This window comes from Magnolia sinica, chromosome 2 (assembly GCF_029962835.1).
Source record: "Magnolia sinica isolate HGM2019 chromosome 2, MsV1, whole genome shotgun sequence".
NCBI classification, from domain to species: Eukaryota; Viridiplantae; Streptophyta; class Magnoliopsida; order Magnoliales; family Magnoliaceae; genus Magnolia; species Magnolia sinica.
In genome coordinates, this window is record NC_080574.1 from 101,465,213 (window position 1) to 101,487,186 (window position 21,974).

Genomic DNA, 21,974 nt, shown 5'->3' on the forward strand with positions numbered 1-21,974 from the left:
GAACTTTCCTAGCAAACAGGCAAATTCTGGATTGCGCCTTGTTGGCTCATGAATGTATCCACTCTTGGCATAGAGTAGGTTTGGGGGCGTGGTTTGCAAATTGGATATTGGAAAAGCTATTGTCCATGTGGAGTTTTCTTGATTATATGTTATCTAGATTGGGTTTTGGTTGTAAATGGAGAAATTGGATGCATGCTTGTCTTTCCTCTACTTCCTTCTCTGTCATAGTCAATGGTCTCCCAAAGGTTTCTTTTGATCTTCGAGGGTTCTTTGGTAAGGAGATTCTCTCCTTTCCTCTTTTTTATCGTCTTCGATGGCCTTATCCACATGCTTAGAAAAGGTGAATCTATAGGTCTCTTCAACGGATTTAAGGTCACCTCATCCAAACCCTCTGTTACTCACATCCAATTTGCAGATGACACTCTCCTGTTTTGTGAATATTCTGTCTTTGCAGTGGTTAATTTAAGGAAAATGATCAAATGCTTTGTGGTTGCTTCTGGCCTCATAGTCAATCTGTTCAAAAGCGAATTACTGGGTATTAATTTACTTGACTCGAGCTTATATTGTTTGGCAGATTCCTTTGGATGCAAAGCCAGGGCCTTTCCCTCCTCTTACCTAGGCCTTCCTCTCAGTATTGGCAAGCTAACAAAGCACCTGTGGGATCTAGTTATTGAGAAAATGGAAAAGAATCTCTCTACATGGAAAACAATTATTTATCTTTGGGTGGACGTCCTACCCTCATTAAAATTTCTCTTTCCAACCTTCCTTATTTCCTGTCTCTTTTTCAATGCCCTAAATTGATTGATGCTAAAATTGAGAAACACAGGAGAATTTTTGTGAAATGACAGCTCAAACTACGAGAAATTTCATCTTCTGAGCTGGTCCTAAGTGTGTAAACCTTACACTAAAGTAGGTGTTGGTATTAGAGCTTTTATCGATGTTAACACAACCCTCTTAGGGAAATGGCTATGGCGTTTCGACATTGAAACGGAGAACTAGTGGGGAGATATTCTAGCCTCTAAATATGGCTTGGAGTAAGGTGGTTGGTTTGCCAAATTGTCTTCTCTGTATAAGGGCATCTTCAGTGTGGAAAGCCATAGCCTCCTCCCTCCCTGCCTTCTGTGAAGGAATTTCCTATGCTCTAGGCAATGGGACTAGAATTAGATTCTGGACAGACAAATGGATTTCTGAAAGGCCTCTAATCTAGACCTTTCTAGCCTTAGCAAGCATCTCTTCCAATCTTTTGATCTCGGTTTCTGATTGCTTCTGTTTGGTTGGTTCATGTGCCCGGGGTCCTCCATGTAGAAGAGCTCTATTGGAGATAAGAGTTATTTGAACTCCTTGATTTGTTGAGCCTGCTCTAAGGCATCCAACCTAATCACGATTCAAAGGACTCCTACTGGTCGTATGCTCGTTCTGGCATCTTCACCTCGAAATCTTTTGCGAACTTCATTCGATCTCCGAATTCCACAACAATTCCAAGTTTCCCTTGCTTCCATTGGTCCTACGGGGCTCCTACCAAAGTAGCAACCTTCATCTGGTTATTGGTAAGAGGAAGAACTCTTAATTGTCGACAACCTTCAACGTAGAGGTCTAATCTTGCCAAATATTTGCCTCCTGTGTTACAAGGAAGTTGAATCCATTCCTCATCTTTTCATGCACTGTTCCTAAGCCTTCCAAGTTTGGCCCACCATCTGGCCATTTTTTCATGCAAACTAGGTGATGCCTAGAACTATTCCCGACCTCATATTGTCTTGGCATAATGTGGGTCCCAACAAAGACTTAAATCTCATTTGGCAGTTATCCCTTATGGCCACGCTATGGGCTACACACACACACAAAGAGAGAGAGAGAGAGAGAGAGAGAGAGAGAGAGAGAGAGAGAGAGAGAGAGGCGTGCAAACCTCTGCACACGTGTAATGGGCGTCTAATCAGAACGATCCATATAATGCGGAATCCCATGAAACCCCACGAGACCAATTTTCACCCTTATCTAAAACTCTAGTGGGCCATGGCAAAGAGAGATGCAAATCAAGGGAGGAAACTGTTTTCTTTTTTCATGGCCCACCAAAGTTTTGGATCAAAGTAAAAGTTGGACCTTGGGGGTTTCATGCAGTGCTACATCACGTGGACCGTTCAAATTTTGGACTCGCATCACGTATGATGAGTTCTCAAATAGTTCACACGAGTTCGATGCGACCAGGTGTGCAGCTGAGCATTCGGCCATATATATATATATATGTATATATATATATATATGGGTTGAAAGGAAATGCTTTGCTTCCAGAATTCTTCGGCTTCTCTCAAAAGTCTTCACGCAAGAAGACCCCTCAAGGATTGGCTTTCCTCCCTTATCGACATGATCTTGGTTTCCCAAGTCTCCACCTCCTAGAAGCTTCTCGCCCCAAGCCTACGTCACGGTTTTTGAGGCCCCGCCTCCTCAGCATGGCTTTGCCCCCGCCTCGGTTGTTCTTAGGTCGAGTTTTATGTTGTATAATTTTGTTTTGAGTTGCAGGCTTATAGCCTTTGGTTGCCTTAAGTTTCTATTTTTGTTTTTCTTCGTTTTTCTTTGTTTTGTTTTTTGTTTTGTTTTTTTTTTTTTTTTTTTGAGTTGCTTGCCCTTAATAATATTTTCAGCCATAAAAAAAGAGAAGATTTTTCCATGTGCTACAAAATTTGGAGACGACCCTAATAAGTTGGTAAACCTTGATGGGAGGATGGCAAGGCCTAAAACTACTTGACTTCATGTGATCAGAAGGGATATGAAGGCTTGCGTACCTACCAAGGATGGTGCATCTAATAGGAATGATTGGAAAAATTGGATTTGTTAAGCCGACCCAAACAACGAGCACAAGGTTGTTGTTTTCTCTTACTCAATCACCTTGAGAAACATCCAATCACCTTAAAAGCTCAAGGATGGTGCATCTAATAGGAATGATTGGAAAAATTGGATTTGTTAAGTTGACCTAAACAACGAGCACAAGATTGTTGTTTTCTCTTACTCAATGACCTTGAGAAACGTCCAATCACCCTAAAAGTTCAAGTAACCAACTGTAATAACTCTAAACTATCAACCTTTTATCCCATCAACCTTTATCTCCAATCTCACTATTGCCTTTTGTCCAATAAGCCTAATGATACCCTTGTTTCATCAAGCCACCTTATACTTGTTTAGCGACCAATTAACCCTATATTAATTCATGATTCAAGGGCGGAATTCACCTTTGACAACTAGGGTGGAATCCTAGCCTCTTCTCATATTGAATTCAAGGGCAACTAGCTTTCATTATCATTAAGCATTCCATTATCAAAATATTAATTCATTATTTCAACAAAGGATTCCGTTATCAATATATATCAACTGTAGATTTAGATGCTGTTTGACATCTCTACTTATAAGAGCTTATTTGCTTATTCTAAAAAAAAGCTCTTATTTTGAAAATAGATTGTTTGGTAAAACTATAAATTTTTTTTTTGAAACTCTAATTTTACCACTTATTTTTTTAGAAACTACCCAAAAAGCTCTTAAAATATAAGTGATGGAGATGTCACATAGTTGCCGTAAGCAGGTAGATATTTTTGATTCATTTTTAGACAAGTTTTTCCTTAAACTTTTCAAGTAATTCTCATCTTGCCCTCTTCTTCTCTTTGCAATCTCTCCAAAGTAGGCCCACATGATGAATGATCCATATTGAAGGTGGGGCCCCACATGATGAATGGACCACATTAAGGTGGGCCCACATAATACACGGTCACATCAAAGGTGGGCCCCACATGATGGATCACCACATGATGGATCACCCGCATCAAAGTGCAGCCTTACATGATGGACAATCCACATCAAGCAAGCCCCGCATGATGGGGGGTCCACATTAAATGTGGGTCCCGCATGATGGATGGTGGACATTGAATGTGGGATCAATCAAATGATGGAAGGTTGCCATTAAAGGTGGGCCCACATGATGAAAGACCCATATTGAAGGATGGGCCCCACATAATGGATGATCCACGACAAAGGTGGGACCTACATGATGGATGGTGGATATTAAAGGTGGGTCCCACATGATGGATGACCCACATCAAAATGTGGCACCACATGGACTATCCACATCAAGAGGGCCCCATATGATGGATGGTTCACAACAAAGGTCGGACCCCCATGGTGGATGGTGGACATTAAAGATGGGGGATAGGATTTCCTGCGGAAGAAGTTCCTGTGCTGGGATGCTAGGTGGGGCCACAGTGATGTTTGTGATACATCCACACCGACCATCCATTTTGGGAGCTCATTTTATGACATTTGACCATAAATGAGTTGGATCCAAAACTCAAGTGGGCCTCACTAGAGGAAACAACGTAGATTCAGCGACCATCGTTTGAAACATTCGTAGGCCACAAACCTTCATATCAGGCAAAGTTTTTGGTTTTTTCACTTCATCCGAGTGGGAATTGTCTTATAAGCGGTTTGGATGGAATATAAACATCAAGGTAGATCTCAGAAAGGTTTCAACGGTAGGAAACTCTTTCCCCAGTTTTCCCTCTCGTCCGGCCCACTTGAGTTTTTGATCCACCTCATTTTTCTTCGTATGTCCTAAAATGATCTCACAAAATGGATGAACGGTGTGGATTTCTTACAAACATCACTGTGGGCCCCACCTATCATCCCAGTGCAAGAACTTCCTGCGTTCGCAGGAAATCCGCGTCTAAAGATGAGTACCACATGATGGATGGCCCGGATCAAAATGTGGCCCCACGTGATGGACTGTCCACATTAAGTGGGCCTTGCATGATAGATGGTCCATAATGACCACAACAAAGGTGGGGCCCACATGATGGATGGCCCACATCAAAATGTGGCACCACATGGACTATCCACATCAAGAGTGCCCCACATGATGGACGGTCCACATAATGCACGGTTCACATAAAAGGTAGGCCGCACAATGTATGGCCCACGTGATAGTGCGGCTCGACATGATGGACCATCCACATCAAGTAGGCCCCACTTGATGGGCAGTTCACATCAAAGGTGGGACCCACATGATGGGTGATGGACATTGAAGGTGGGCCCACATGATGATGGTTGGCATCAAAGGTGGGCCCACATGATGAACGGCCCATATCGAAGGTGGGGCCGCACACAATGAATGGTCCACATCAAGGTGGGCCCACAATGGACGGAGTGGGCATTCCCTGTGCACATCAAGCAAATGTTGTGAAGAATAAGAGATCTCCTTTTAATATTATTGATGGTGAACACTCCTCCCATAAGGGACACAAAAACCGCAATCCTTGGAGGGGCTCCATAAGACTAATGGTGGAAAGGAAAAGGTGGCAAAGACGGCTTAGTGATAAAACTATAGAGTGAACGTACTGAAAAATGCTTCCAAACCATCGAATCTTCTTCTAGAGGTGAAGGCATGAAGAACTTCAGATGGTGAAGCAAGCTAAGGAACTCAAATTCCTCGTTTGATAAATTCCACTGACATGGAGGAGGCTGAACAATAAGCCCACCACCTAGAGAATAACAATGGTCCACAAGAATAAACCAGTCCGAGCTAATACTAGTCAGTCTCGGAAAAAACTCCTGTAATGTCCTATCCTCACACCAGATGTCTATCCAAAAGCGAATACAGTTCCCCTTTACAAGAGAAAAAGGAATTCCTTTACGAAACATTTGCTTGGTGGACAGTATCGCCTTCCAAACATTAAAGGCATGATAGAGGGCGGAAGGTTTTATTCTCCTATCACCCATTTGAGTAACGTATTTGGAAACAAGAAGCTCTCCATAGTTTACCCGCTTCAAAACCAAACCTCCACTGTCACTTTCCAAGAAGAGCAACATTCATAAGACCCAAAATTTTCAAATCGGCTCCTCCCTCATTAAATGGCTTGCACACTTCTTCTCGTTTAAGTACATTGAACTTCCTTTTTTCCTCAACCCATTTTCGCAACAAGTCTCTTCTGAACTTATCGAGTCCATCCAACACCGATTTTAGGCATTTGAATAGAGACAAAAAATAAATTGGCATCTTGGAAAAAGCCGCTTTGATAAGAGTAAACTGGTCTCCCAAAGAATGATATTGATACTTTCAACTTGATTACTTCCTTTCAATTCTTTTGATAACTTTGTCCCATCAGTGCTTCGCCGGCCACTTCAAAGCTAGCAACAAATTTTTTCGAAGATTATCAATCAATTTCATATTTGCATCGGAAAAGTGAATCATATCATCCACATATTGAAGATGACTAACTTGCACCCCTGCCTTCACGACCTTGAAACCATGAATTAAGCCATTTTCATTGGCCTTATGGTGCATCATATTTAACACTTCCCTGACCACAACAAAAAGATATGAGGATAAAGGATCACCCTGCCTAATGTTATGAGTAGCCTTAAAGAAGCTGAAAGGCAAAATATTAATTAGAATGGAAAAAGATGGAGATTGAATACATGATTGTAGCCAAGTCTATATTTCGGCCACAACCAAGTCTCTCAAGCATATAACAATCCACGTGATCATAGGCCTTCTCTATATCAAGCTTGCAAACTAATCCACTCTTCCCTTCCAAATGCTATAAGGGCGCTATCCATAATCTGTCTACTTGCTATGAATGAACCTTGATTTTCCGATATAATCTTGGATAAAACACCTCTAATTCTTAGAGCAAGAACTATGGTTAACATCTTATATAGGCTTCCAACAAGGCTGATGGTTCTAAAATCTTTCTACAATTTCGTCCCTTCAATTTTTTTGGATAAGGGCTATGAAGGTAGCTTCAATGTCCTTAGAGAAGCGACTCCTATTAAAATTCTACTTCTTCTTAAAAAGGCTTCCTCCACAAATAGGCATGGAAAATGAAGCTTATCTAGTCTCAACTTCGTCCATTGATCACAAGATAGCATATTTTTGTAAAACTGGATAATGGAGTCACAAATTTGACCCTTTTATGAGGTTCTAACACCATCCACCTCCAAGCTACTAATTCTGTTAACCCGAGCCAATGTGAACCCTATCCATTGGTAATGTGGATGTGACATTTATAGTCTTAGATGTATATCATCATTACATAGGGTCTTAGATGGACAATTTGATATGCCTTAGATAATAAGTGGAGATTTCTTAAGTGTACAGATGTATGAGGGTTAAAGGAGAGGGATTCCTCTTGTTGTCAGTGGGAACTTGAGACTGGACACAATGGTCATTGTCCAAGGGTGAATTGTGGTCCATAGATCACAATACCTTGACCTTTTGGCAAGTTTTAAGACGGACTTGTGGTTATTGTTGTCACTGTGATGATGGATATAGTCATCCTTTGTGAGGGGACTTATGGCAAGCTAGGATGGAAGGTCTCCACCATCAGAAACAACGATGAGTTAGCGTGCCTTCACCCTAACCCGCATAGGTGTGAGTGTGCCATGGATACAAGGTCTTGTTGTTGGATCTATTGGGCACTTGCATTGGTGGATTGAGTTCAAGTCTCTAGCCCAGGGCCCATTTGCACTGGATTGATCAAGGGTGCACTGCAATCTGAATAATCCTTACATCTGAGGACGGGTGAGGGTAGGGTTAAGTTCTTGATTATATGTGCATTGGAAATTGATCATGGGTGCATTGGAATTTGATTAATCCTTAGATCTGAGGATGTGTAAGGGTTAAGGTCTTCATTATATGTGTTTTGCCTTGCTTTATGAGGTTATCAAGTGTCCAATAAAAGTGGGTGTGGTTGGGCGCATCTATCAAGGTCCGCTTATCTCATGGGCCAACAAGGGATCCATTGGCATCCTAGGAACTCATTTATGGCTTCCTTGGTCTAGGAGATCAAAGGTTCTTCAAGTGGTTTTTCTGCTAGGCACAACACTCAAAAAGGTTTTAAAAGGCTTTAGAAATGTTTTCAACCTTTAAACTTTGGTTTTGACCATTGAAAAGGTTTTGTGGATGGCCATGGCAGTAGAAGGATTGGATCAAATATACATGCATGGATAAGGCATGATTACAAGATTCGATGAGCGGTGATCAATCCTTGTTATACTTGGCTCCTGAGATTTTTGTTTTTTCGAGGATCTATCGAACCCAAAGGATCCCCCTTTCCAAAGATAACACATCTGGATTACCAGGGTTTTGTACTCTCTTATTTAGAATTTGTAGTGAATTGTTCCAATTGGGTATCAAATTCAACTCGTGATATTGTTAGGGGCGTTTTTAACACGATTATACTTATATGAGCGGCGATCAAGCCTTGCCATATACTTGTCTCTTGAGAATTTGATTTATAGGATCTGCAGAACCCAATTTGCCATACATGATACCCTTACCTGTACTCGGGTAACATAGAACCGAATAATTGTTGATATTTGCTTTGCCACACACTATACCCATGTTTCCACCATGTCATGAAGTAAGCGTCTCCGGGGATATGGAACCACCAGTATGAGACCTCTTAGCATCCATAACATCATTGTTCCAGTTCCTCATATCATTTCGGTTTGCTCTCACTGGTGATGCCTCCTACAGTTTCCTCAAATGTGTCTATTTGTAACTTGTGAGTGGAAAATATTCTATTTCTCATCTACATATGCATTTGAAAATGGTACTACATACTGTTGTTGAAATTTAATTGTTACAAACCTTCAGTGCAGGGTTTTTTCTTATGGTGATACATTGTGCATCTTCTTTCTTTTGTACCTTGAACCAATAACTATCCTAATGAGCAATTTCCTTTCTTTTCCTTTTGCAGCGCCAAGCAGAACGAGTGAAGCGTGATAAGGCACAAGCGAGAAGAGGAGATGATGCAGAACCCCAAGTGAAACCTGATCTAGTACCAGTTTCTCGTTATCGTGGTTCACGTCTTGCTTCTGCTCCTTCACCTTCACCATATCTACAAACGGGATCTGGAACTTGTAATGGTAGAGGAGTTCATGTCCGTGCCCAAAAGGTTGCGCGTGTTTCCACAGGAGGGGCTACTGTTGGTGCTGCAATTGTTGAGGCTGAGAATAACCTTGAACTAGAAGTATGTTCTCATTTTAATGGAAGAATACCTTGATAACTCTAGTGCCATTTGTCATTCTTTACAAATGCTTTTCTAGAACTTATGCACCGGTTTGATACAAGGTCTGGTGGGCGTTAATGTAATTACAATTTTCCTCTGTAATTGCCATGATTATTAGATCCTAATGTCTCCATATGATATTTATGAGAGTTATTAGCATTAACTGTCCATAAGTTTTTTGTCAGTTACGCGAAAACAAAGACGATCTGAAATTAAAGCTCAAGGATTTACTTCGCGAGAAGTCAGATGCTTTTAACTCCGATAATCCAGAGGAAGACAAGGTTTGAACTTGCGTATTAATGTTGCAGATGATTGATTTTATCCCTCCAGTTTAGCATTTATTTCCTTATACCCCATCTCCTGAAGATTGTTGCTTCAGCACACTTCTTATGGGTTTAAGCTTTAAGCTTTGCTGTTTACCTTTGTAAGTTACAGTCTTGATATTCACCCTGTCAGGTCAAGTTGGGAGAACCAGGTTGGAAAGAAAGGTATTATGAAGAGAAGTTTTCTGCAAGAACTCCTGATGAAGTTGCAACAATACGGAAAGATGTTGTAAGTTAAATGATCCGAAATAACTTGAATGCCTGTCCTCTTCATTTTTTCTTGTGCTTTTCACCAACATTGGTCAGGTTACCAGTTTGCAGGGTCCTTGACATTTGTTTTTACAACAGTTCTGCTTTATTATAACAGAATGCTGTTTACCTATCTCTCAAAAACATGCTTAGAGCCTTACTGGGTAGCATGTTTTCCATTCATACCTTCTACCCAAACAGGTATTGTACCTTTTGGATATGTTTTGGATACCAATTTGGAAACAGTATCCAAAATACTTGGTATTTTCTTTTGAGGCACTGAGGCACTGAGGTTACCTTTCAGATGGCCAAAGGGAGGGTGATCCTGTGCGCTTTGTGAAATTTTTGTTTCAGGGTTTGTAAGTGGGTATGAGTAATGGTACGATGAGTTCAATTTTTTTTTGGCTGTGTTCATATTTCTAATTAATTTTAAAGATAATAATACAAGTTGGACATGCAATTTGAATTTGGTGAAGAAGTTGTGGGTTCCTTGGTTCCAGATGGTGGACTCTTTAGCTTACTATGGTGGGCGCAAGGGCCTATGCATATATTCAGGAGGTCAGAAGAGTTTCAAAGTTATGCGCTAAAGATCTCTTTTTATAGAAATGGGCCTCAAGGCCAGATTTCTAGGGAAATCTTGCATATGGGGAGTTCTTTGATACTTTGGCAAAGTCTGCTGCTTGATACACAGGCACTAAGAAATTGTATGGGGCATATATTAACTCAAACCAACTAAATCGTGGATCCCATTATTGCTGTCACAATCCCATGTTAGATTGGTTGAGCAATCCTAATCTGTAGTTCATGGACACTTGTTTGTTGAAATAGGACCCTTGGTTATTTTATATATTTTTAACTGTCCAACAAATGTCCACCGATCTGATAGTAAGAGGATTAAATAATTGTGATTTTTGGTTCATAATACGCCTAAACTGGACCCATAATTTTGACAGTTTAATTTGATCTAATTGTATGCTATGTTTGCAATTTCTAACTAATTTATAACTGCATGCGTATCATCCATCCAAGGTGTCCCAAAACGGTTACGTATCGGCCGTAACGGTAACGGTGGTACCTGTTACGCGTTTCGGGGTCGTATCGGATGAGTCCATATTCTGTACACGTAACGGCCGTTACTGACCCTTAACGGCTATTAGGAGCGTTTTTTAAAAAAAAAAGGTACCTCTTTTCCTTTATTTTCTTCTCTTTCTTCTTCTTCTTCTTCTTCTTCTTCTGCGGCTGCGGCCCCGGCTGTGGCCTTCTTCCTCCTCCTCTTCTTCCTCTTCTTCTTCTTCTTCTTCTCTCTCTCTCTCTCTCTCTCTCTCTCTCTCTTCTTTCCCTCTTTCCCTCTCTTTTCTTCTCTCTTCTTTCCCTCTTTTCTTTTCGGTTTCCCTCTCTGTTTTTTTTTTTCTTTTTTCTTTTTTTTTTCAGGCGTACCGCGCACTAGCTAGGGGTACGTGTCATGCTAAGACGAGCGCTGATACTCCTCGAGCTCCAAGTTGTACGAACGGTTCAAAGGAGATCAAAGTTATATGGGCTCCACAGTGATGTATTTATTACATCTACACCGTTCATCTATTTTCAGAGATCATTTTAGAGCACTACCCAAAAAATGAATTATATCCAAAGATCATCTGGACCGCACCAAAAATAGCAGCGTAGATAATATTTTCACTGTTAAACAATTAGTAGGGCTCACGGTAACGTTTATTTTCCATCCAATCTGATTTGATCAGACCCGAGTGGGCCCCACCATGATGTATATATTTTATCCATGTCGTCCATCCATTTTGCCACGTCATTTTACGTCAGGAACTAAAAAATTAATAATATCCAAATCTCATGTGGACCACACCATAGGAAACAGTGGTTATAGAATGCTCACCATTAAAAATTTCTTAAGGTCCATTGTAATGTTTATTTTCAATCTAACCTATTAATTGGGTCACACTGACGTGGATGAAGAGAAAACACACATGTCAGCTTGATCTAAAACTTTTGTAGCCCCCAATAAATTTTTAATGGTGAACGTTTAATTAGTGTTGTTTCTTATGGTGCAGTCCACCTGAGCTTTGGATGTGCCTCATTTTTGGGTTCATGCCCTAAAATTATTTGGAAAAATGGATGGACGGTGTGGATATAACACATTCATCATGGGTGGGGCCTAAAAAACTTTGACACGTGTGCTACACTTCACAATCCGAGTCCCGCCTAATTCGAGCCTTAAAAAATTGTACACGAGACATATATTAACTTAAAATTTAGCAATTAAATTATGAACTGCAATTGCTAACTCACAATGCTAAAATTAAATTGTTTGAATAGTTTTAATTGTTAATTTGTGGACTTTTATTTTTTAAAATAGGGTCTTTTGATTTTTTTCATGATTCACTATCCAATAAATGTCCACCAATTCATAAGTGGGATAATGACAATAAATTGCATGAATTTGAGGCTGATTTGGTGCATAGATTGGTCCTCCAAATCAGCCCCAAATTGGCAATGCCATCTACCTGAATTTAATTTCATTTTTTTAAAGAACTATTGGGAGAAATGATATCAAGTTAAGTATATAAATTAGATATTTAGAAAATTAAATATATAAATTTTGTAGTCAGATTCAGGTTATCTGGTTCATAAATTCATTAGACAGTCCGATACAACTTCTCAGCAAAGAGTGGACCGTTATACCACCATAAACATGTTCCAATTTATAAATGAATGCATATTTGGAATGCTTAGAATATTCCGGATTTAATCCATATTTTTTCATATTTTTTTGGCAAAAAAAAATTTTGTGCCGTTACGGGCCGTTACGCTCCCGTATTGCCGTTACGCACCCGTATCCGTATCGGTTTTGGAGGGCACCGTTACGCCAACCGATACCGATACGGGACACCTTGCATCCATCACACTGCCGAAGTTTTTCCCTTTGCATATGAGGAAAGTTAGGAGATTTTTTTATGGGGGTTCAACACGTGTGTAGGGTCTAAAAGGCTTACTGCTCGACTCTTTTGGAGAAATACATGTAAAATGGGAATGAGCTTTTGTAGTCTTTTAAGGTGTTGACAACCCATGGTGGATTGCACAATGTGTATTCGGAGTTCGAAGGCAAGGCCTTGAGTGACTTGTAATGGAGGTTTTCTAGGTGATCTTGTATAAAGAGGATTAACCCATTTCGTTAGGAGTTGCGTCATTGAATGTTGTTCAAAATATTGGTCAATATGCGCACATCCCCGAGAGAGAGAGAGAGAGAGAGAGAGAGTCTAAGCCTAGGTTGGATCGAAGTGGGAGAACTTACTGGTGAAAATCTTCGTGGGAGGTAAAACTTGATTCTTTTTTCATTTGCTCGATAGTATTCAATTTACTTCACCAAAAATAAGCAATGAACTAACAAATTACGCTTATTTTGGGAGAGATATACTTAGGTCTATATGATTTTCTTAGTTTTAGTCTTTTTTGTTTGGAATTTTGGGTCTATTGTTTCCTTTTTTTATTTATTATTCTTTTACTTTGGGCTTGTTTGTATAGGGCAAAAAGGGTTTTTGATGCAGAACAACTAACCACTTGCTCTAAAAGCTCAAACTGCCCACATTCCATGGGTTAGGACCTCAGCCGAACCCCCCTTCATGGGCTCCACATCGCGCGGGTACCGCCTCTCACGGGCCACCCACCCCGAGTGCGCCCATGCATCCTACTGGCCACCCCAATCGAGCCCGGTGTGAAAATGCCCCAGCATTAATCACCCCCGGTGAGGAGTCTTGAACACGGGACCTTTCGCTCTGATACTATTATGATGCAAGACAACTAACCACTTGCTCTAAAAGCTTGAACTAATAGAGCATGGCGAATCAATCCCTTCATCTCATAGCCCATGCCTCACATCGCATGAATTAGGACCTCGGCCGAACCCCCCTCGTGGGCCCCACATCACATTGGTACCACCTCACACGAGCCACCCGCCTCACATGGGCTGCCCACCCCAAGTGTGCCCCTGCATCCTACAGGCCACCCCACTCTAGCCTGGTGTGAAAATGCTTCTGCATTAGTTTTTCTTGATGGGACGATTTCACCAGATTAGGAATGCAAACTAACATGTAAATGTGTTTCCTTTTTCACCTTTTGGATTGAAAATAACTTCTCATCATTTCTTCTCTCCAATTTTAAGGAAAAAAATGCTTCTGTACCTTGCCTTTGTATCTACTAGGGTTTACTTTCTCTAATATGGTGAAAACAACTTTACATGCATAAATTCCACCCCATCCATCAGGTATGCCACCCCTCGTTTGGCCTTGATCTAAAAAATTAGGTTGATTCAACTCTCAGTTGGGCCACTCCATAAAAATATACCTAAAACCTCTAAATTCATGTGTTATGGCCCACGCGTGGTTTTGAATATAATATGATTTTTGGGTAATTCTTTCATCCCGATGAGGCACAACTAGTGTTCCCATTGTCGACGAAATGTCGATATTACCTTGCCTTTGTATCTACTAGGGTTTACTTTCTCTAATATGGTGAAAACAACTTTACATGCATAAATTCCACCCCATCCATCAGGTATGCCACCCCTCGTTTGGCCTTGATCTAAAAAATTAGGTTGATTCAACTCTCAGTTGGGCCACTCCATAAAAATATACCTAAAACCTCTATATTCATTTGTTATGGCCCACGCGTGGTTTTCAATATAATATGATTTTTGGGTAATTCTTTCATCCCGATGAGGCACAACCAGTGTTCCCATTGTCGACGAAATGTCGATATTATCGGTGTCGCTAGACTAGCGACACTGATACCCCAAATTTTCGTTTCTCTCCGGATTGTCGGCGAAATATCAGAGATATCGTCGATAATTTTGTGTTATTGCCGAGAATATCAATTGTAGCCACCAACCACATAACCTATCACGGGAAAACTGTAGCCAATGACCTTCTTTTTCGATAAATAGTTGAAAATCGGGAAATAAAATCGGAAGATCGCTTTGATTTCGCTATTTTTGTAAATACATGAGAGTGATCTTATACTTGGTTGATCCAAGCTCAGATGTTGGAAGAATGCCTCGATCGACAATGCCGATCTTCGAACATTGCACACAGAGGTAAGAAACCTTTCTCGATTGGAAGCTCAAAATTTCGGCAAAATCAGGGATTTTGGGAATTTCCTCATGATTTGTGAATCATTTAGGGTTTTGAAACCCTACCTCAAAAATCCTTCTTCTTCGGTGTGAATCCCCTTTTGAACAAAATTTCAAGTTTTTCGACTTCGAGCCTTCGACGATATAGGGGACGCGGAATAGCTACAGACATGCTTAGTAGCGATTTGCTATCTATGTCTTCAAGTTCCATGGACCCCGCCATGATATATCTGTTATATCCATACCGCCCATCCATTTGGTGAGATCATTTTATGCCATGAGTAAAAAAATGCGGTATATCCAAAGCTCAAGTGGACCCCACCACAGAAAACAGTGGGGACAGTGACGCCCACCGTTGAAACCTTTCTAGGGCCCACCATGATGTTTATTTGAGATCCAACCTGTTCACAAGTTCACACAAACAGGGAAGAAGGGAAAATCATAAATATCATCTTGATTGAAAACTTCTGTGGCCCTCATGAAGTTTTTAATGGTAGGCGTTCAATCCCCATTGTTCTCTATGGTGGGGTCCACTTGAGCTTTGGATATGCCTCATTCTTTGGGTCATACCATAAAATTATTTTTGGAAATGGATGAATGGTTTAGATATAACAGATACATCATGGTGGGTCCACATAACTTGGTGACATCCCTACATCAACATGTTTTTTTTTTTTTTTTTGTACCGAGTAACTTTTACGCTTAATCGTACCGAGTAAACTCTCCTGGGCCCACTGTGAATGTATGTGGTTTATCCACGCTATCCATCCATTTTCCAGATCATTTTAGCGGTTAATCCCAAAATTGAAGCATATCCAAAGCTCAAGTGGACCACACCAAAGGAAATGGTGAGAATAATGATTCCACCATTGAAACCTTCCTAGGGCCTACAATGATGTTTATTTCTCATCAAAACTGTTCATCAGATTATATAGCCATGGATGAAGATAAAACATAAAAAATTCCGCTTGATCCAAAACTTGTGGCCCCTAAGAAATTTTCAACGGTATACGTTCAATTCACATTGTTTCTTGTGGTGCAGTCCACTTGATGTTTGGATATGCTTCATTTTTTAGATGAATCCCTCAAATTATAGGGTAAAATGGATGGACGGAGTGGATAAAGTCCATAAATCATGGTGGGCCGTACAGACTTTACTCAGTACGTTCAGTGCACTCAATTACTCAATGCGCAATCCGTTTCGGATTTTTCCTGATGCAGTTTTGGGCATGTGACTTCCATGGCTTGGTGCTTGTGGGGTCCATCGTGATATTTTTCTGCCATCTAACCTCTTGATTAGGCCATACAGACCTGGACGAAACGAAAACACAATTATCAGCTTGATCGGAAACTTTCATGGCTCCTAAAAAGTTTTTAATGGTGGGATTAAATCACTATTGTTTTTGTTGGTATGGTCCACTTGAGATTTGGATCTACTTCATTTTTGGGACCATGCACTAAAATGATTATCTAAAAGGGATGAATGGGATGGATTTATCACGCCGATAAAATCGGGCCCCACATGATAAAGATAACACGATATTACCCGGGTAACATCGAGCGGCTTTGGTGGATCCTCGGATCCACCAGGTGCATGGGACCCCGACTCTGGGGCCATCTTGATGTATGTGACTACATCCATGCCGTCCATCTGGATTGGAAACTCATTTTAGGGCATGATCCAAAAAATTGAAGCAGATCCAAATTTTATATGGAACATATATCTTACAGGAGCGGATGCCTTTTGGCCCCCATTGAATGGAAACTTATTATTTAATGCTTTTTTATATTATTATAATTTTTTCATTCCTAAATATGTAAATATGTGTATTTAGGCATGTCCTGAAGTTTTACAGAAAAATTCCACCATTTTCTCCACGTTTCCCCCTTTTCCCCTCATTTCCGATTATTGGCGATAACAATATTATATATTTATCTCCGGCTAGCGAAACTTGTAGCAATATTGACAACTCGAACACTGGGCACAACCGATGAATGGATTGGATGGTAAGTATGTATATGTCATGATTGTGTGGGGCATCCAGAACATTTTGGGTTGGATTTCCACACTTTTTCATGCCAATCCAAACAGATGAAAGGGAAATGAAAATAGATTTCCATAGCAAATGTTGTGGAAACCAAACAAGTAGAAAGGAAATGGAAACCCAGTGGTTTTACCTAGGTAATCCATGATTTTAGCTTTACCTTCCCTCTTGGATTCACCCTATTCGAACAGGCCCTTGGGGGATGTTTGTTTGCACACGATTTACATATGTAAATGGGGCTTATGCACGTTTGTTTGTGCAGATTTACGTATGTAAATGTTTTCACACCTACTTATTGCATATGTACAGTGTTGTCAAAATCCTAAGATTTATGATATACGATTTGAGTCGAATCTTATGCAAAACGATTTGAATCCCACCTTGAATCCCTTTTTATATGAATCCTACAATTCCATTATTTGAATCCTATGATTTACAATTCCAATCTTGATTTACGATTCAAATTATACTTGTTCTCTTCTATTTTAAGCTTCACCTGACTTTCACTTTATGTTTTCATATTGGTGGGGGCTTTAAGAATCATTTCGAATAGGTAAATTATTTATTTGTTCTTTATAGGAGATTAAATATCTCTTTAACGTTAAATCATGGAGCTTTTAAAAAAAAAAAATGATTTCTTACTTCTTAATTGGTCGAAACACCAAAAACTGATTTCTAACTTATCTAGAATATTTTTATGGATGGTTACGATCATGTTGAACTACATGTATTGTGGAATGGTGTTTAGAAATCAAAATATCCTTTTTTGTCATTCTATAGTTACCAAATGCTGCTTTTCCAATGTGATTCTCCATAAAAAAGGTAACAAGAAGATAAATTATAGGTGAGGGTTCGATTCCCCTCCTCGGCTTTACCTGATACACGTGGTTGTGGGTGATTGCATGTATCCGCAGGGATTAGTCTCACTTCAAAAAGAGGTGTGGACACCCTGTGTTTTCGACAAAAAAATAAAAAATAAAATTATTAAAGGATCCTTGTGTTTTTTTAAGGGAAATTTCTTGAAAGACAAAAATAAAGGAAAGATAAGAATCCTTTAACACTTCATGACATGGTGTGGCTTGGTGCATATTGAAGGAAAAAGGATGATTGGTGATTTTTATTTTTATTCCTGATTAATTTATGTTTTTCATAGTTTTTCAAAATTTAAGAAAATTATAAAAAATCTTAAGATTTACAATACGATATGTGATTCAATATGATTCAACCCATATTATGATTTGCGATACAATAATGATTTTGACAACATTGCATATGTAAATGGCCAAAAAAAATTCACACATCTCCCCATGAGGCCATGAGGAAGTGTTTAAATATGTAAATTGTCTGCTTTGGTTTTACCACCTCAATATGGATCATCTATTCCTAAACGACTAATGGGACGGTTTTATTATCTGATCAAGGTGATTTTAAAGGGACATTGGTGTTTTACAATCATTGGATGACCTTACAAGTTACTTTAACTTAGTGCATGGTATCACATAAAATTTCCAAATCAAGGATAGATCACCTACCTGACTAGTGAGAAGATCTAATGTACGATTGGATTAAGCGGATGGATCTTAATTTGATATGAATGCAACCTGTTGAACTTGGTCGATCACGAGAGGATTAGTAAACGCCTTGGATGGTTGTTGACCTGAATGGCTCAGGTAAGATTTCACCACTGGAGACATTGGTGTTTTAATCTCTTATTCTAAGTTTGAAGTAATAATAAGTTGACTCATTGAGTCACTGTACAACAAAAAGATGTAGTGCAGGGGAGGAGAACGGTGCAACGGTAATAAAAATGCATAGGCTGAAGTTAGAGGATGCTTTGCTTTCCTTACTGATTGATGAGGAAAGACTAGTGTGGGTTTGCGATAGATATTATGGAATTCTAAGTTGACTTGGTGGTTTGGCAATTGCTACACGTGACACACAACTCATGATTCCTCATTGTTTCACTCTTAGATTCTCTCTACTAAGCTCTCTCTTTCTATAGGTTTCTGTAGGGATTTTTGGATGAAAATAGGATTGTTTTAAGGGTTTCCGATGGCGAGTTATAGCACAGTGTGAGGTAGAGAGGTCGCGTACAGAGGTTTGTATTTGATAAGCTTCGAATAGTTTCCAGTGTTTACACGTCGAGTTGTGTCTGGATGCATGTTTTAGGATATCCATTGATCAAATGGGCCTCAAATATGGTTCTACAAGATTACGGATCGAGTCTTCTACAAAAATTGTAGTGCATATACGAATGAAGAAGATGAAGACCCTTTGATGGCAGATTTGCAGTGAATGAGTTTTCTTTTGATTTGAGGCCATTGAATGGTCATGATAGGTTGTACAAAGCTTGTGGGGTCCATCTTACTAAGATCAGGAACCATTCTGCCAGTGGGTTCGAGATTGGAGGGGTGTGGCTACTGCATGCAGTATGGTTGCGTTTCGAGGTGGCCTTAAGGAGTGAACTGTTGGGATTGGTTGGTGACGAGGAATTGTGTTGGAGCGACAAGAGTCGTTGGATTTGGAGACTTGAATGGTTGGGATTGTTGGAGAGAAATTAACACGAATTGCGGCATTGCCGTGTGGAGGAAAAGAGTTCCGCTTTCAAACGAAACTTGTGTTGCAAGGAAGCAGTTTCAGGATTTGGGAAAACTAGGTGGGGTTCACTGAGGTGTGGGATGAGAGATCGAGTTCGGGTCAGGCCTATTTCAAAACCGGATCAAGTCAAGTCAGCCCTAACTCGGTTCGACTCGACTCGATGCCCAGCTCTAGTTGAAACCCTTGATTTTCTTTACAAAACATGAAGAATCAATGATTTCAGAATCATTTTTACATGTTTTAAACAAAAATAAATGGATCAAAATGGAAAATATCTTACCGATTGTGAAATGGTCCCGAGTATGAGAAGATGATTTCGACTATTAAGTTAGAAGGAAGAAATTTGAGGGAAAAATGTGAAATTTTGGTTTTTGGGGATTTTTTAACAAAACAATGAGGTTCCTGGTCGATATTATCAATATCTGTCGATATCGGGTATAAAAACAAAGTGACTTCTCATGTTAAATTGCGACATTGTGCAACATATTGCACGATACGCATGAATTAGGGAGTTTTTATTATTCTGGTTAGGTTTCGTGCCGTTGACCTGCGATATCGATAATATCGGTCGATATTTCGACCTATATTATTGATATTGCGAACACTAGAGTAGTGTTGTCAATAAGGACCATCTATTTCTGAAGCCACTAATACGATAGTTAGGCTCATCCAATCAAAGTGATTTGAGAGTAACAAGCAATTGAAAGTGGGCCCCATGTGATGGACAACCCAAATGAACAACTAGACCCCTCTAGTATACTTAATACAGATTGTCCATTTCTCAAATCAATAATCTGATGGTTAGGCTTATCTAATCAAGGTGATTTGAGAGGGATGGACACTAAAAAATGGGCTCTGGATGATGGATCCTCCAGATCAATTCCTTAACTTCTCTTGTATACTCACTGTTTGCCGTCCATTTCCTAAACCATCAATCAGATGGTTAGGATATTTTGATCAAAGTGGTTTGAGAGGGATGTGCAATCAAAGGTGGGACCCCACATAATGGTTAGTCCACATTGATGCTTAGAGCTCATTATTATACTTGGTATTGACCATTCTTTTTTACAAATCACTAATCCACTCATTATGGATTTCCATTTCCCAAACCACTAATCCGATGATTAGAATCATCTGATCAAAGTGATTTGAGAGAGATGGAAATCAAAGGTGGCACCACGTGATGGATGATTCACCTCAATGCTTAGGGGCCTGTTTGATTTTTCATGTAAGAGGTAATTACTTGGTAAATGGGTAATAATTACTTACCTAGGTAATTACCACATCGTTTCCAATGCAGATGTTGACAGCTTAACTTTTAAGCACTAGAACCGAGGATGGCTGCCAAATGAATGTAGGGCCCATTGTGATGTACGTGGCTTATCCACACTGTTCATGCTATATGTCAGCCTCATTTAGGGCATGAACCCAAAAAATGACGTAGATCCAAAGCTCCAGTGGACCACACCACAGGAAACAATGGAAATTGGATGCTTATCGTATAAAAATTTGTGTGGCCCTCAGAAGTTTTGGATGAAGCTGATATTTGTGTTTACCCCTTATCAATGTTTTTATGACTTCATGAACGGGTTAGATGACAAATAAACATCAATGTGGGCCCAATGAACAAAATAACTTTCAATTGTGGACGTTTAAGGCCATTGTTTCCTGTGGTATGGGCCACTTGAGCATTGCATCTGTCTCAAGTTTGGACTTAGGCCCTAAAATCTTCTGATAAAATAGATGGACGGTGTGATATGTCATGCACATCACAGTGGGGTCCACAAATTTAAGTAAGCTTTTTTGGAAATATTTTCGAGACGAAAATTCGCTTGAAATTTCTAACAGAGTTAAAAGGTAATAATGAGCTTTTTACCGGGTATTTCCCTGATACATGAAAAATCAAAAAACCCCTAGACCTCTCTAGTATACTCAATATGGACCTTTCATTTCACAAACCACTAATCCAATGGGTAGGATCATCCGATCAAAGTGATTTGAGTGGAATGACAATCAAAGATGGCACCACATGATGGATGGTTCACGTCGATGTTTACACTTCTTCAGTAGACTCAGCATGGATCTTCTATTTCCCAAACCACTAATCCAATGGTTACAATAATCTGATAGAAGTGATGAGACATTTGTGTTGATGTGGTGGGGACCATCGACCATGATTTGGATGCGTAATGCCTAACATGTGTTCATGTGGTCAGACAATTGGTCCATCCTGCAGCCAATTCTCACAAGTCTGGCCATATTCACAAGTCCTGGTTAGGTCATATTCACATGTTTTTACACTTGTTTCTAGTGTAGACAAACAAGGGAAAGTAACATGTCTAAATTAGAACAAAATCACAAGCATGGTAAACTACTTACACATGCAAATGTTTACCTGTAAATACTATACCATTTACATGAGAATCCTTTTTTTGTCCCTTGAAGGATAACTGATTTAGTGTTATTAAAGTAACAATTTGACGAAAGTCTTTGTGGAAAGAATACGACCCCAAAATTACAATATGAGAAAGACACAACTTTGAAAGCTTTTATATTCTTTAGCATGGACACCCAT

At 39.8% G+C, this 21,974-nt stretch overlaps 1 protein-coding gene across 3 annotated transcripts in view; it reads left to right on the plus strand.

Annotated features, from left to right (window-relative positions):
- Positions 1–21,974, plus strand: part of LOC131237317 (5'-3' exoribonuclease 3-like) — a 70,557-nt gene that overhangs the window by 31,559 nt on the left and 17,024 nt on the right. For all 3 annotated transcript variants that reach the window (XM_058235022.1, XM_058235023.1, XM_058235024.1), the window contains 3 exons: positions 8,739–9,011; positions 9,236–9,331; positions 9,507–9,602. In XM_058235022.1, the coding sequence (XP_058091005.1) occupies positions 8,739–9,011; positions 9,236–9,331; positions 9,507–9,602 (465 nt within the window). The remainder of the gene's footprint in view (positions 1–8,738; positions 9,012–9,235; positions 9,332–9,506; positions 9,603–21,974) is intronic.